The following is a 12,500-nucleotide window of genomic DNA, read 5'->3' as shown; positions in this document are numbered from 1 at the left end:
TGTTTCTGCCTGAATCTTCCCCACAATATCCCCACTTCCCAACAAATAGTCTCCGTCACTTACTAGCCAGGTGAATTTGGGCAAATTGCTTAGTCTACCTATGCCTCACTTTCCTTATTAGTAAGATGAAAATAAGAGTACCTACCTTATACGGTTGCTGTGTAAATGATTAATCACCAAAGAACAGTGCCTAGGATATGCACGTGTTCAAAAGCATTATATTATTATCATTCTTACTACCTTCTCCTGAACATGCTGTTCTTACATTCAATCTTTTCTCTCTACCTGGAAAATCCTTCTCGATTTCCAATACTTTCTGCCCCTTCCGGGTTTTACTAAGTGTATACTTCTGTCATGGCACCAACCACAGTGTACTGACATGATTGAATGAGTGGCTTAGGGATCTGATCCTCTCCAACAGACTATGAACTTCTTGAGGGCAGAAACTCTGCTACATAGCAAATGTCAATAAACGTTGGCCCAACTGAACCTTAAGGATAAACTCCAACCCCGAGCGGAAGGCCCCGGCCCCGCCCGATTCGGGGCGGGGCAGGGAGCTAGGAACGAGGGGTGGGTGGGGGTGGGGGTGGGACTCTTTTTCCTCGCCGTGGCGGCGGAGGCGCACGGCGTGAGTTAGCGGCAAGACGTCGTCGGAGGAAGACTGAAAAAGCCGTAGGTGCTGCCGTTGCTTGTACAAGTCGGTCTCGCTGTCGCCGGAGCCGCGTCTGCGCTGGTCTGGGACCGAGCGGAGCTCGCACCGGCGGTCCCGGAGCCCACCGTGTCCTCGCCCCTGCCCGGCCTGCGGTGATGGAGCCGGCCACCGCGCTGCCCCCGGGTCCGCGCCAGGCGCTGCCCCTCGGGGGTCCGGGCCCGCTGGGCGAGTTCCTGCCTCCTCCCGAGTGCCCGGTCTTCGAGCCCAGCTGGGAAGAGTTCGCGGACCCCTTCGCTTTCATCCACAAGATCCGGCCCATAGCCGAGCAGACCGGGATCTGTAAGGTGCGGCCGCCGCCGGTGAGTCACGCCAGCACCCCGGAGCCCGCTCGCGGCTGGGGGAGGGAGCGGGGACCCGCGGGGCCGGGAGGCCCGAGGCGCGGGGCCGGGAACAGGTCGCCCTGCGGGCGCCTTCAAGTTTGGGGCTGCCCGGAGGGTGGGAGTTGAGGCAGCGGGAGGAGGACCGGAGCTGCTCCGGGGGGAGACCAGGAGCGTGGGAGAGCGGGGAGCTCCGGCGGTGCCCCAGGGGGGCCGGGTTGCCGCGGGGCTCGGACGGACGGTGCGCGGCCCCGCCGGGGGTTCGGGTTCGGTGCCGGGTGGTGGTGGCAGGAGCCGGGGGTGGTCGCGGGCAGTTTCCTCCTGGAGCCCAGCGGAGGCGCGGGCGTGGAGGGAGGGCTCTGGGCTCGGCGAGGCTCCGCAGGCTGGTCCTCGCCTCCTCTCCCGGGGTGCGGGGGTGTGTGACGGGGTGGGGGTGGGGGACTTGCGAGTTGTCGTGCGAGGAGGAAAGTTTTCAATATGGCGGCGGGAGCCCCTGGTCCTTTGTGTGGTGGCGGCGTCGGCCCGGAGCGGCCCTCACCTGGGCGCCCCACGCTCCAGACCAGGGCACCCCACCCTCCCCTGGCCCCCCGGCCTCCAGGTGTGCCCCGGGCCGGGGTCACGGAGGGGGCGGCCGGCGCCGCCGGGGGGCGAGGAGCAGTCGCGGGTCCGGCCCCGGAGCGGATGTGCTGTGGGGGGCGTAAGTGTCTGGGGGGCACTTTGGGGGCGCTGGGGGGCAGGAGCGGCGGCGGTGGGCGCCGATGCCCGCCCGCGCTCCCGAGCGCGCACACGCACCCGGCTCCGGCCGCGCCACTCCGCTCTCCCGCGAGGCCTGGGCTGTGTTGGTGGGGATGGGGTGGGGGCGAGGCCGTGTTTGCAGGGGGAGATGTCAGGCAAGGGGACCTCGGAGGTTTCCAGCTCGTTCCTCCGGCTCCCAGCCTCCGGAAGCTGAGATGCAGTCGCCCTCCGCAGCCCTCTAAGCCCTGTCTAAAGCGCCTCGGGCCTGGGGCCTGGGAGTGGGGTGGGGTGATCTGAACCGTCCCTAACGGCTCCAACGGCCGCTGAGGGAGCCCCTTGCACACCCCCGCCCCCCACAGCCGGAACTGAGTGCGCTCCTGCACCCCCATTCTTTGGCCCACCTTTCGGGATGGTCTGAGTCCGAGTTGGCCTAAAGGACGGTTGGATGGGCTGGGACGGTTGGGAAGGTGGTTTAACTGCCTTTCCTACTGTTTAAGAATGTTGTCCCTACTCTCCTCCTCTGCCCGCCTCCCCTAATTGGAGGAAGACCCCCCCACCCCTACCCCTTTCTCCCTTAAGCTTGTTCTTTGTAATGACATTCTGAGTTTCGGGGATTCTGTGTGTTATCATTCTGTTTTGGAAAGCCGTTTTGAGGGAGACCCCTGAGTAAGTCGTCTTCATCCCAGCCTCCTCCTCCACCCCAAATTAAAACAGGGGTATCATACGTAGTTTCTCTTAAACAAGTTTGAACATGGAGATGAAACATATGCCTCAGAAAATAACTGGCCGGCTAATAGGGGAGAAACGTTTGAAAATAGATCCATTTCTCTCAGTGTAGTGGACAAGGTTGATTCTTGTTGCTTAAGGGAAGTACATTTCTTTTAGAGTGTAAGGCCTGCAGAAGTTATAATGGGGCTGGTGAGAGCCAAGGTTTTAATTCTTGAATAATAGGTCATGTTTCAAGCATTTAGCAGTTTAGCTTTATGTCACATACTAGGAAGGGTGAGTATGAATATTGTACATTTGCATTAATGGGGTTTTATTCAGAAATTAGGTAACTTGAATAAGTTCTTGGTAACCAAAATGTGAGGAGTCAGGTTCCTGGGAGTTGTCCTCCATGTTGGTATTGTGGTATACTAGGGCTGGGGTAAATCCTTTATCTTGCTTTCTTATTCTTTGCCTTTTAGAGTACCCTTTTCCCAAAAGGAGAGTGTTGCTATGGTAAGGTTTGGCTACCCATTTCTTCATCTTGGCTAATAAATTAATGGCAATCTTGCAAAATTTGTGATCGTATTGCCTTTTCCCACTGAGAATGTCAGAGAGACATGATGGCCACCATTTTGTATTGAGAGTACTACATGCTACAGCCTGAGGAAGAGGGTTAAGGAGGCACAAATAATCTACAAACATAACCAGTGCTCTATTTTGGAGACCTCCTTTGTGTGAAGGGGGCTTGCATCCTCCTTTGTTTAACAAACTCCTATGACAAATGGAAAGAGTTTGGGAGTATTTGTTGTTGATATAATCACAAAAAGAGAAATCTTTCCAGAAGTTGTAGCTCTTGAATAGGGGTCTTGTTGAGACAAAGGCTTCTTAAGAGATGTAAACAGTCTTTGTTTTAGAAACTGTTTTGTTTTAGGAAAGCTAACTGTGAACAAGTGGTTTCATATAGTTGAAATATAGCAACAAAAAAAGATATGAAATATTTTCCATGGGAATAGCTATGTAATGCCTGTGTTTCCAGATGATTTTTGTTGACTTGAGTTTTTAGAACACAAATGGCTATATATATTAAAAGGGAAATTGGGGCTGTTGATAATTTTACTTGTTAGGAGGTAAGGGGGAGAATTATAAAGCATTTCTATTTCCTTTTGTTCTTACCTTTATATCTTTAATTAATGGTACTTATGTAGCTTCAGTTTATAGCCTACTTAGAGGCTCCTAAGCTGCTTGGCTTTTGCAAACTTAGGTGTTTACATTATTTTGTCTATGGCACCTAGAGGTTGTCAGAAATTTGTGAAAATATAGTAAGATAAATGTGATAAAAGTTAATTAAGAAGACTACTCAAATCTTGATTTTAAAGTTTAAAGAGATAAACAAACCTTTGTTTGAAATTATATGAAGTATAGGGGATAACCAGGTTTGTTTTCTGGGCTGAGACCTTTTCAAATTACAATTAATCTGGTTTTGTAACCTTAAAAATGCCAATTTTAATTTCTTTCTTTATATTGTACTTAGATATCTGTTTAAGGATGAATGATATTTTTCATATCACTTTGTGGTATTTGGAGATAATTTTAGGGCATAATAACTATTAGGCAAAAAATAGTTGACTGCACAGTCATTACTTTTCTGAATCTCCCAAGTTTGATAGGACTATATTTGATGGTTTTCATAACTTATTTTCTTGCCTTCGAACATCTGACATTTGGCCACAGATAGGCAGATTCCACACATTTCTTCTTTAGCAGTGTCCAAAAATCAGAGATTTAAATCAAACCCCAGATGGCACAGTGGACACATTTTTTTCCCCCGGCTTTAACTTATGTGGTCACTAGTTTGATTTCTTCATCCTTTTAGCCAGCATACAAATTTGCCAGTTTTTTTTTTTTTTTTTTTTTTTTTTGAGACAGAGCCTCCCTCTGTTGCCCAGACTAGAGTGCTGTGGCCTCAGTCTAGCTCATAGCAACCTCAAACTCCTGGGCTCAAGCAATCCTCCTGCCTCAGCCTCCCGAGTATCTGGGACCACACCCAGCTAATTTTTTCTATATATTTTTAGTTGTCCAGCTAATTTCTTTCTCTTTTTAGTAGAGACGAGGTCTCGCTCTTGCTCAGGCTGGTCTCAAACTCCTGCCCTCAAGGGATCCTCCCGCCTTGACCTCCCAGAGTGCTAGGGTTACAGGTGTGAGCCACCAGGCCCCACCCAAATTTGCCCTTAAGCGTTTTGAAGTAGCATCTTTGAGTGAGCCTATTGATCCTACTCTAAGAGAACAGGGAGGAACTTAAATATACATTTCTTTGTATGGTGGAAGTGTTAATGATATGGAGCTTATTTACTCTCATTCCAGCCTATCATTCTCCCTAATTTTGGATTTGATTGATTTTGGCCCTCTCTCTGTTTTCCCAATTTCTCTGGTGTCATGGAATCTTTCCCTAGTTGTAGAAATTCTTTGGCTGCTTTAAATCTTTAACATTTGAAGAAAAGACTTATCAGTAGAAACATCCTTGAGGAAGAATTTATAACCACTTTTCAAAAATAATTACTTTTGGCCCTTTGTGGTGGCTCACACCTGTAATCCCAGCACTTGGGTGAGGTGGGAGGATCACTTTGCTTGAGGGCTGGGAGTTTAAGACCAGCCTGAACAACAGTGAGACCCTGTCTCTACAAAAAAATAGAAAAATAAGCTTGGTATGGTGGTGCCTGTAGTCCCAGCTACTCAAGAGGGCTGAGGCAGGAGGATCCCTTAAGCCCAGGAGTTTGAGGTTGCAGTGGCTATGATGATGCCACTGCATTCTAGCCCAGGCAACAAAGTGAGACCCTGTCTCAAAAAAAAAAAAAAAAAAAAAAAAAACCCAAACAAAAAGTTTGCTTTATTGAGATATAATTCATATACCATACACTTCTTCACTTTATAGTCTGCCATTCAGTGGTTTTTAGTAGTTTCACAGAGTTGTACATCTGTCACCACAATCAACTTTAGAATATTTTCATCTCTCCCAAAAGAAACCCTATACTCACTTGTAACTACTTTTTAATACAAATTTAGGACTATACTGCCCAGGAGAAAAACTTGGTAGGAGGTTGGATTAAGCCCTACAGTTCTAGGTCACAGGTGTCTGCCTTAAACAAAGCAAAAACAAACTTCATTTGTTGTAGTCTTTAAATGGATGTTTAGCTAAATTTGACTTTGCCAGTGGCAAATTGGCACACTAGGAGCCACAAACACCCGTCTAGTTGTAACTGTTAGCTAATCAACAAAATTAATAGACTTTTAAAGTGGAATGTGAGTGACACTGCAAATATATGTCAGCTAAAGATTTGAGTTCCTACCCCCACTGGAAAAACTTCTTATCCTTCCTATGATCATAAGATATGGTTTTAAACATGCAGTGTAAACTTTCTTAAAGAGCAGAATGAATAGAGAATTGTTTTTGAAAAGCGTTAATAAATATTCTCTATTAAAGCCAGAGTTTGAATTCTTTTATTAAGACAGTGATAAGAGAAATTAAAGGAAATTAGTAACTCTTAATTTTATTCTTTGTCTCTAATATACTTAATTTTCTTTATGATCTGTTGGCCTAGATTTAAGAGTATTTCTGGTTGATAGATTAGTGATAAACTTGTTTATTTGTTTAATTGGAGGGGATGGGAACAAAGTTTAGAATGTTTGGATACTTGAATATAGGCAATTAGAAATCTGCCAGTGAGGGAATTTTCTCTTAGAAAGGTAAAAAAATATCATGGTAAACTATTCGATTAAAAAAAAATTGAACTCAGTGTAAGTACTGTAATGGGGTCTTTTTGTAGACTTTTGTAACCTCATTGTTGCCTTAATTGGACGCCATTAAGGTTGGCTTATAGAAAAGGATTAGGGAAAACCCATGTCCCAAAATGAAAATGCTAATTAGGTACCTAGTTAGTTTTCGTGAAGCCTACTCATGTGCTTCTTTCCAAATGCCATCTGGGTTTGCAAAACTAACCTAGGAGGACCTTGCTTTCATTCTTGCATGGTCCTTTCAGCTTGGTTTGTGTTGAAGTGGTTGTATGTCTTTTCTTTTTCTAAGAATTAGGTGATTCTCTTAGAAAATCTGGAGATTATGCTGATATACTTGGTATAAGTGTAGAAGATCATTGCCAACCTCAAAAAAAAAATTAAAATTAGGTGGGATAAATGTTGGAAACTGGAGGGCTACACATTCTGAAATTTTTTAAGTTTGGGTACCTTGAAAAGGAATCACCAGAAGTGTACTGATGCTTTGGGGTGAGTAGGTGGGTGGGGCAACACCTTGGGAAAGTCATGTTCCTGGGCTACCACCGTTAACTTTTGATTATTTAAAGTTTGACAAACTCAGGCTGGGCATGGTGGCTTAGGCCTGTAATCCTAGCACTCTGGGAGGCTGAGGTGGGGAGGATTGCTTGAGCCTCAGGAGTCTGAGGTTGCTATGAGCTAGGCTGACGCCAGGGCACTCAAGTCTATCCCCGGCAACAAAGTGAAACTCAGTCTCAAAAAAAATAAAATAAAATAAAGTTTGACAAACTAATAAAGTTTGGGTTTTTAAAATCTAAGTTGTGAGAAACTTGTTTTAGCATGACAATTATAGGCAATTCCCCTAACAGGGTTTTCTTAAGTATTACATGCTTGCTGTGTCCTAGCATGGGATTAAAGAGAAAAATTAAATGAGATGACCTTTGTCCTCCTCAAAAAATTCTTCCAAAAATGTTCCTTTTTCTGTCATTAACTATTAGATGTATTCTGTGGTGAATTTGCTTTTTACGACCAAGTTTATGAACCAGACTAATGAAGAAAAGCTGTCTCTAGGACAGTGAGGCATTTTAGTTCTATAATTGGAGGATATTTGTAACAAAGATGTAGAATTTGACCAAATGCATTCTTTTAAGTCCTTTTTTTCCCCCTCCACCATGACTTAAACATTCAAATCTTTAATTGTAGACCATTCTCCTTAAAATACAGTTTCCATATACCTTTATATACGACCTTAGAGTCATCCCATCTGGTGTTTTTTTTTTTTTTCCCCATTTTTTCATTTAAGCGTTCTTTCTGGATATGAAGACTAATTACTTTGTTCTGCCAAACTTATCACTTCCAGGGTGTAAATTAAAATTTCTTTATTATGAAAAATGTCAAGCATGTAAAAAAGTATAAAGAATAGTCCCTTTAGCTGTTTCCTTGAACATAAGAGCAGAAAGCGGAGTAGCAGCATTGGGGTTGAGAGAAAACTAGTGACCTTCAGTTGTAGTGAACAGCTTGGCTTAGCCTTTGTCCTATTCAGGTTATGAGTGACATTTGGGCAGTTAGGAATGAGCACCTTTAGTGAGTGATAGTCACTTTGCCCAATTAGGTTGGGGATTATATTTCCTCGTTTTAGTCTGTGGTTTTATTGCTTTATTACACATTTGTTGGAACCTGTGAAGTAACTTGACCATCTTCAGGCCAGTTCTTGGCACATAGAGATGTGGGGGTGGGTGGTGGGTGGGGACATTCTCTGCCAACATCATTCCATTCTCTGCTATCCATTTTGTATTGGCCAGAATTTATTTCAACTTTCCTCTCTTAGGAAGGGGACTTGTGGTCAGAGTGGGTATTTAGCCTGACAAAACAAAGCTGGAAGTCAGGAGTAACCAAGAAATAGAATGAAGTCTCTTTCTGGAAAAGGAGTTTTAGGGAAATGAAAATTAGATGAGTCTAATGAGTTGGTTAGATTGTTAGGTTCACTTTTCTCTGAAGAATCATACTTTAATTTTCAGCATTGATGTTACAGTTTCTGTTTGAGCAGAATTTCTGCATTAACATATGGTATCAAATATTTTCTTCAAAATGGGCGATTTAAAAATTAGGTCATTGAAAAATGTTTTCTATTAATCTCTTAAAATCTAAGGATTTTCCCCTCCCTTTCTGAAATAATCACTTTCCTTATCAGATGGGAGATGCTAGTAGGCAGATCACATTATGAACTTAGAATTTGTTGATTCCATCTCACTTGGTAGTTTCTTGTAAAATTCTATGAAATTTAACAAATATTTTGCAGGGATAAAAATGAGGTTTATCAAGGGAGTGTGTGTATGTATATTTTTATTTATTGCTTTTTAAAAGCCAGGCCCTCTATTATGTAAAAGAGGGACAGCAGGAGGTGTTATTTCTAGATTTTAAAAAATGGTTAGGTAGAATCTTGAATCTAATTCCATCATGACCTTGGGCAAAGTCATGTTACCCCAACGTATGCCTTTTCTTCTGCTATAAGGGGATCTGACACTGACCTAGGGCTGTTGTCCAGATTAATTAATTGATGGGTTGCAAGGAGCTTAAATCCCAAAGCTTTATTTGCTCATTGCTAAGAAGAGTCTGGGGGCAGATTCAGTGACACAAGGGTTAGTGCCAAATACATATCCCTCATTTCCCTTACAGTGAAGAGATTTTTTTTTTTTTTTTTTTTTTTTTAGTGAAGAGATTTTTAAAAAGTGAAACTTGGAAAGGCAAGAGCCCCCACATCGAAACTAGAGTATATAGAATATAATCCTTCTATTGGTTTAGATGAAGCTTTTCTGTACTTGAATCTTTTTAAAAAATTAGATTAAAAATTGTTACACACTATTTCAGAAAATTTGCTGATGCATATGTGTGTCTTGTGGGGTGTATTATAAACACAGGAATTTGTATTTGGTAAGATTTGTCTAAGAAGGATTTACAGTTATTTTAATTTTCCCCAGTATGGGATGACTGAATTTGTGAAAGTCATGTACATGAAAGGACATTATACTTATCTAACATAATAATTTAAATAATCCCAACTCTTGTCTGACAGGAGGGTCAGGATATGGAGTCTAATATTTTTGCAGTTATCCTACTTGTAAAGTGGGGAGAAAAAAGTAGAAGAGGTGGCAGGAAAAATGTTTACTTGACTTTTTTTTTTTTTTTTTTTGAGACACAGTCTCACTCTGTTGCCCGGACTAGAGTCTGGGCCGTTAGCCTCGCTCACAGCAACCTCAAACTCCTGGGCTCAAGTGATCCTTCTGCCTCAGCCTCCCGAGTAGCTGGGACTACAGGCATGTGCCACCGTGCTTGGCTAATTTTTTCTATATATTTTTAGTTGGCCTGCTAATTTCTTTCTATTTTTAGTAGAGATGGGGTCTCGATCTTGCTCAGGCTGGTACCGAACTCCTGACCTCGAGTGATACACCCGCCTCGGCCTCCCAGAGTGCTAGGATTACAGGCGTGAGCCACCACGCCCGGCCTTGACATCTTTTTTAAAAAGAAAAAATAAAAAAACCACTTAAGGACAAGAGCCAGATTTTTTTTTTTTTTTTGGAGGCAGGATCTTTGTGTTGCCCAGGCTGGAGTGCAGTGGCCCAGTCATAGCTCACTGTAATCTCCAACTACCGGCCCTGCCTTAGCCTCCCAAGTAGCTGGAACTAAGAGGCACATGCCACTATGCCTGGCTGATTTTTTTTGTTTTGTTTTGTTTTGTGGGAACAGGGTCTTGGCTATGTTGCCCAGGCCGATCTTCAACTCTTGGCCTCAAATGATCTTCCTGCCTCGGCCTCCCAAAGTGCTGGGATTACAGGCTTGAGCTACTGTGCCTGGCTTGTATTTTATCCTTTACTAACAATTAGACAAAAATTTTTCAAAAAATTTAAAGCTAATTAGAATCCCTATATAGTCATCTCTGTGTGCTAGGCTATGCTATAAGAAAAAAGAATCCCTATGTAGTCATACAAACTTGGATTTACCAAATTTTTGTTCCAATACGTCTTCTGTTATTGGACTTTGTAATATTGCCTCTTAGATGGACCCATGTGTAATAGTCCCCCTTATCTGTGGAAAACAAAATCATGGGTAAGGTTTCAGTCATATGCAGTCTGAAAATAGGTGAGTACAGTACAGTAAGGTATTTTGAGAGAGTGCCCACATTCACATAGCTTTTATTACAGTATATTCTTTTAATTTTCTATTTTATTATTGTTAATCTCTTACAGTACCTAATTTATAAATGAAATTTTACCATAGGTATGTATGTATAGGAAAAAACATAGTGTATATAGGGTTCAGTACTATCCACAGTTTCAGGCATCCACTGGAGGTCTTAGAACATACTCCCCAAAGATAAAGGAAAACTACTGTATACTGTACTTCTACTGTGACTTTAATGTGGCTTTATTGGTCTTTTTTTTTTTGAGACCAGAGTCTCACTCTGTCACCAGGCCTAGAGTGCCATGGAGTCAGCCTAGCTCACAGCAACCTCAAACTCCCGGGCTCAAGCGATCCTCCTGCGTCAGCCTCCCGAGTAGCTGGCATTACAGGTGTGCGCCATCACATCTGGCTAATTTTTCTGTTTTTAGTGGAGATGGGGCCTCACTTTTGCTCAGGCTGGTCTCAAACTCCTGACCTCAAGTGATCCTCTCGCCTCGGCCTCCCAGAGTGCTAGGATTACAGGCATGAGCCACTGCGCCTGGCTGGCTTTTTCAGTCTTGAATCAAGCAATTTACTTAGTAATACTGCTTTCTAGATGTATTAAAACACTCCTTGATGTATATACCAAGTTTTAAATCTTCAAATGTTAGGTATTTTAGTTGGAAGCACACAGCTAAGATTTCACATCCCAGCTATGCTCTTTGTGTGGCCCTAGGCAGACTTTTGTGCATTCTTGAATTAATCCTTGCCATCTTACCAGTTTGACCAAATTGTAACATTCAGAGAACTAAAGTCTAAAGTTCCTGTGTTTTGAGCACTTGGTTGGCGCTTCTTACTAAACATGTATTCCTATGAGGCACACATACTATAGGCTATAGATACTGAAACATCACCTTATTACTCTAATCACATAACTCCAGAAACAAAGAACAAATCCCTATCGAACCCACATAATTACAAGGTCTTTAAGGCAAGATCCTCCCAATTTTCTGTGTGGTTATACCAACTCATTTGGTGATATTTAAACCAGATGGTTCATATTTGCCAGGTTTTAACTTGAAGGGAAGAGACAGGAGGTAGGAGCTATTAGGATTTGTGTTCTGGTATCTTTTTGTGTGCGTGACACGGGGGTAAGGGGGTGGAGATGAGAGAGGTCTATACTGAGAGAATTTTTGGAGTATAACCTGTACTTTGTAAAATTCTAGGTATTTAAACTTTTCCCTCTCTGAGAGGCTCTCGTTCAATATGATGCATTTTGGACAAATTGAGAACAGCCACCAGATTTTCCAGCAGGAGCCTGGCTTCAAGGATTTGTGTGGGCTGTGGGTTTGGAGTTTTTAAAAATGGTACTTGGTGGCAGCCCATTCTTCTGCTTCTTCCATAACTTTTTTTCAATGTTAATCTTGTGGCTTTTCTCATCATCCATTTGTAAAATATTTCTTTGACTTATGGATAATTGCTTATCAAGATTTTTTTGAAGGGAATAGGGTTTAGAATTTGATTTAGGATTCTAAGATAATTTTGCTCTGAGGGGTGATATTAGCCAACTAGGAAATGAAAACTAAGAGAATAAAGATTTTGTGGAAAGAATACTGGAGTGAATCAAAACATTGGGATTCTGACATGTGTTATGTGTTATCCTTGAGCTCCTAGTCTTAAAAGAACATCCTGACTCTTTTCAGAGCTTTATTCTGTTAACCTGCCTACAAAATGGGTAGGTTAAAACACCAGTCTTCTTTACATAGTGAGGCCTGCAGATGTAAGGACACTTAGCCCAGGATCACCCGGCTAGTCAGTTAGTAGAGCCAGGATTTGATCCTAGGCAGTACAGGTCCTAAGTTAGTGTTCAGAACCACTATTTATATTACCTCTTACATAACCACAGTAATGATACAATTGTGATTACATGAGATGGTTGGTGGGAAATTATGAATCTTATAATTTTTGGTTATATACTTTCTGTCCTTTAGAACGTATATAAGTTACCCTTTTTTCTATAGGTTCAGCAAAAAACATTTTTGTTACTTCTTGCTGCTAAGGTAGATACATTTTATAGGTAAGGAATAAATAACTTCTCTCTGAGCCTG

General features: G+C 42.9%; 1 protein-coding gene across 3 annotated transcripts in view; it reads left to right on the top strand.

Moving 5' to 3' along the window:
• Positions 1 to 497: 497 nt before the first annotated feature.
• KDM5B (lysine demethylase 5B) overlaps positions 498 to 12,500 on the top strand; it is a 64,520-nt gene continuing 52,517 nt past the window's right edge. For all 3 annotated transcript variants that reach the window (XM_045536259.1, XM_045536258.1, XM_045536257.1), the window contains exon 1: positions 498 to 1,011. In XM_045536259.1, the coding sequence (XP_045392215.1) occupies positions 808 to 1,011 (204 nt within the window). In that variant the 5' untranslated portion in view covers positions 498 to 807. The remainder of the gene's footprint in view (positions 1,012 to 12,500) is intronic.

The sequence above is a fragment of the Lemur catta genome, chromosome 23, assembly GCF_020740605.2.
Source record: "Lemur catta isolate mLemCat1 chromosome 23, mLemCat1.pri, whole genome shotgun sequence".
In the NCBI taxonomy this organism is placed as follows: Eukaryota; Metazoa; Chordata; class Mammalia; order Primates; family Lemuridae; genus Lemur; species Lemur catta.
This window is presented reverse-complemented; position numbering and strand designations above follow the sequence as displayed.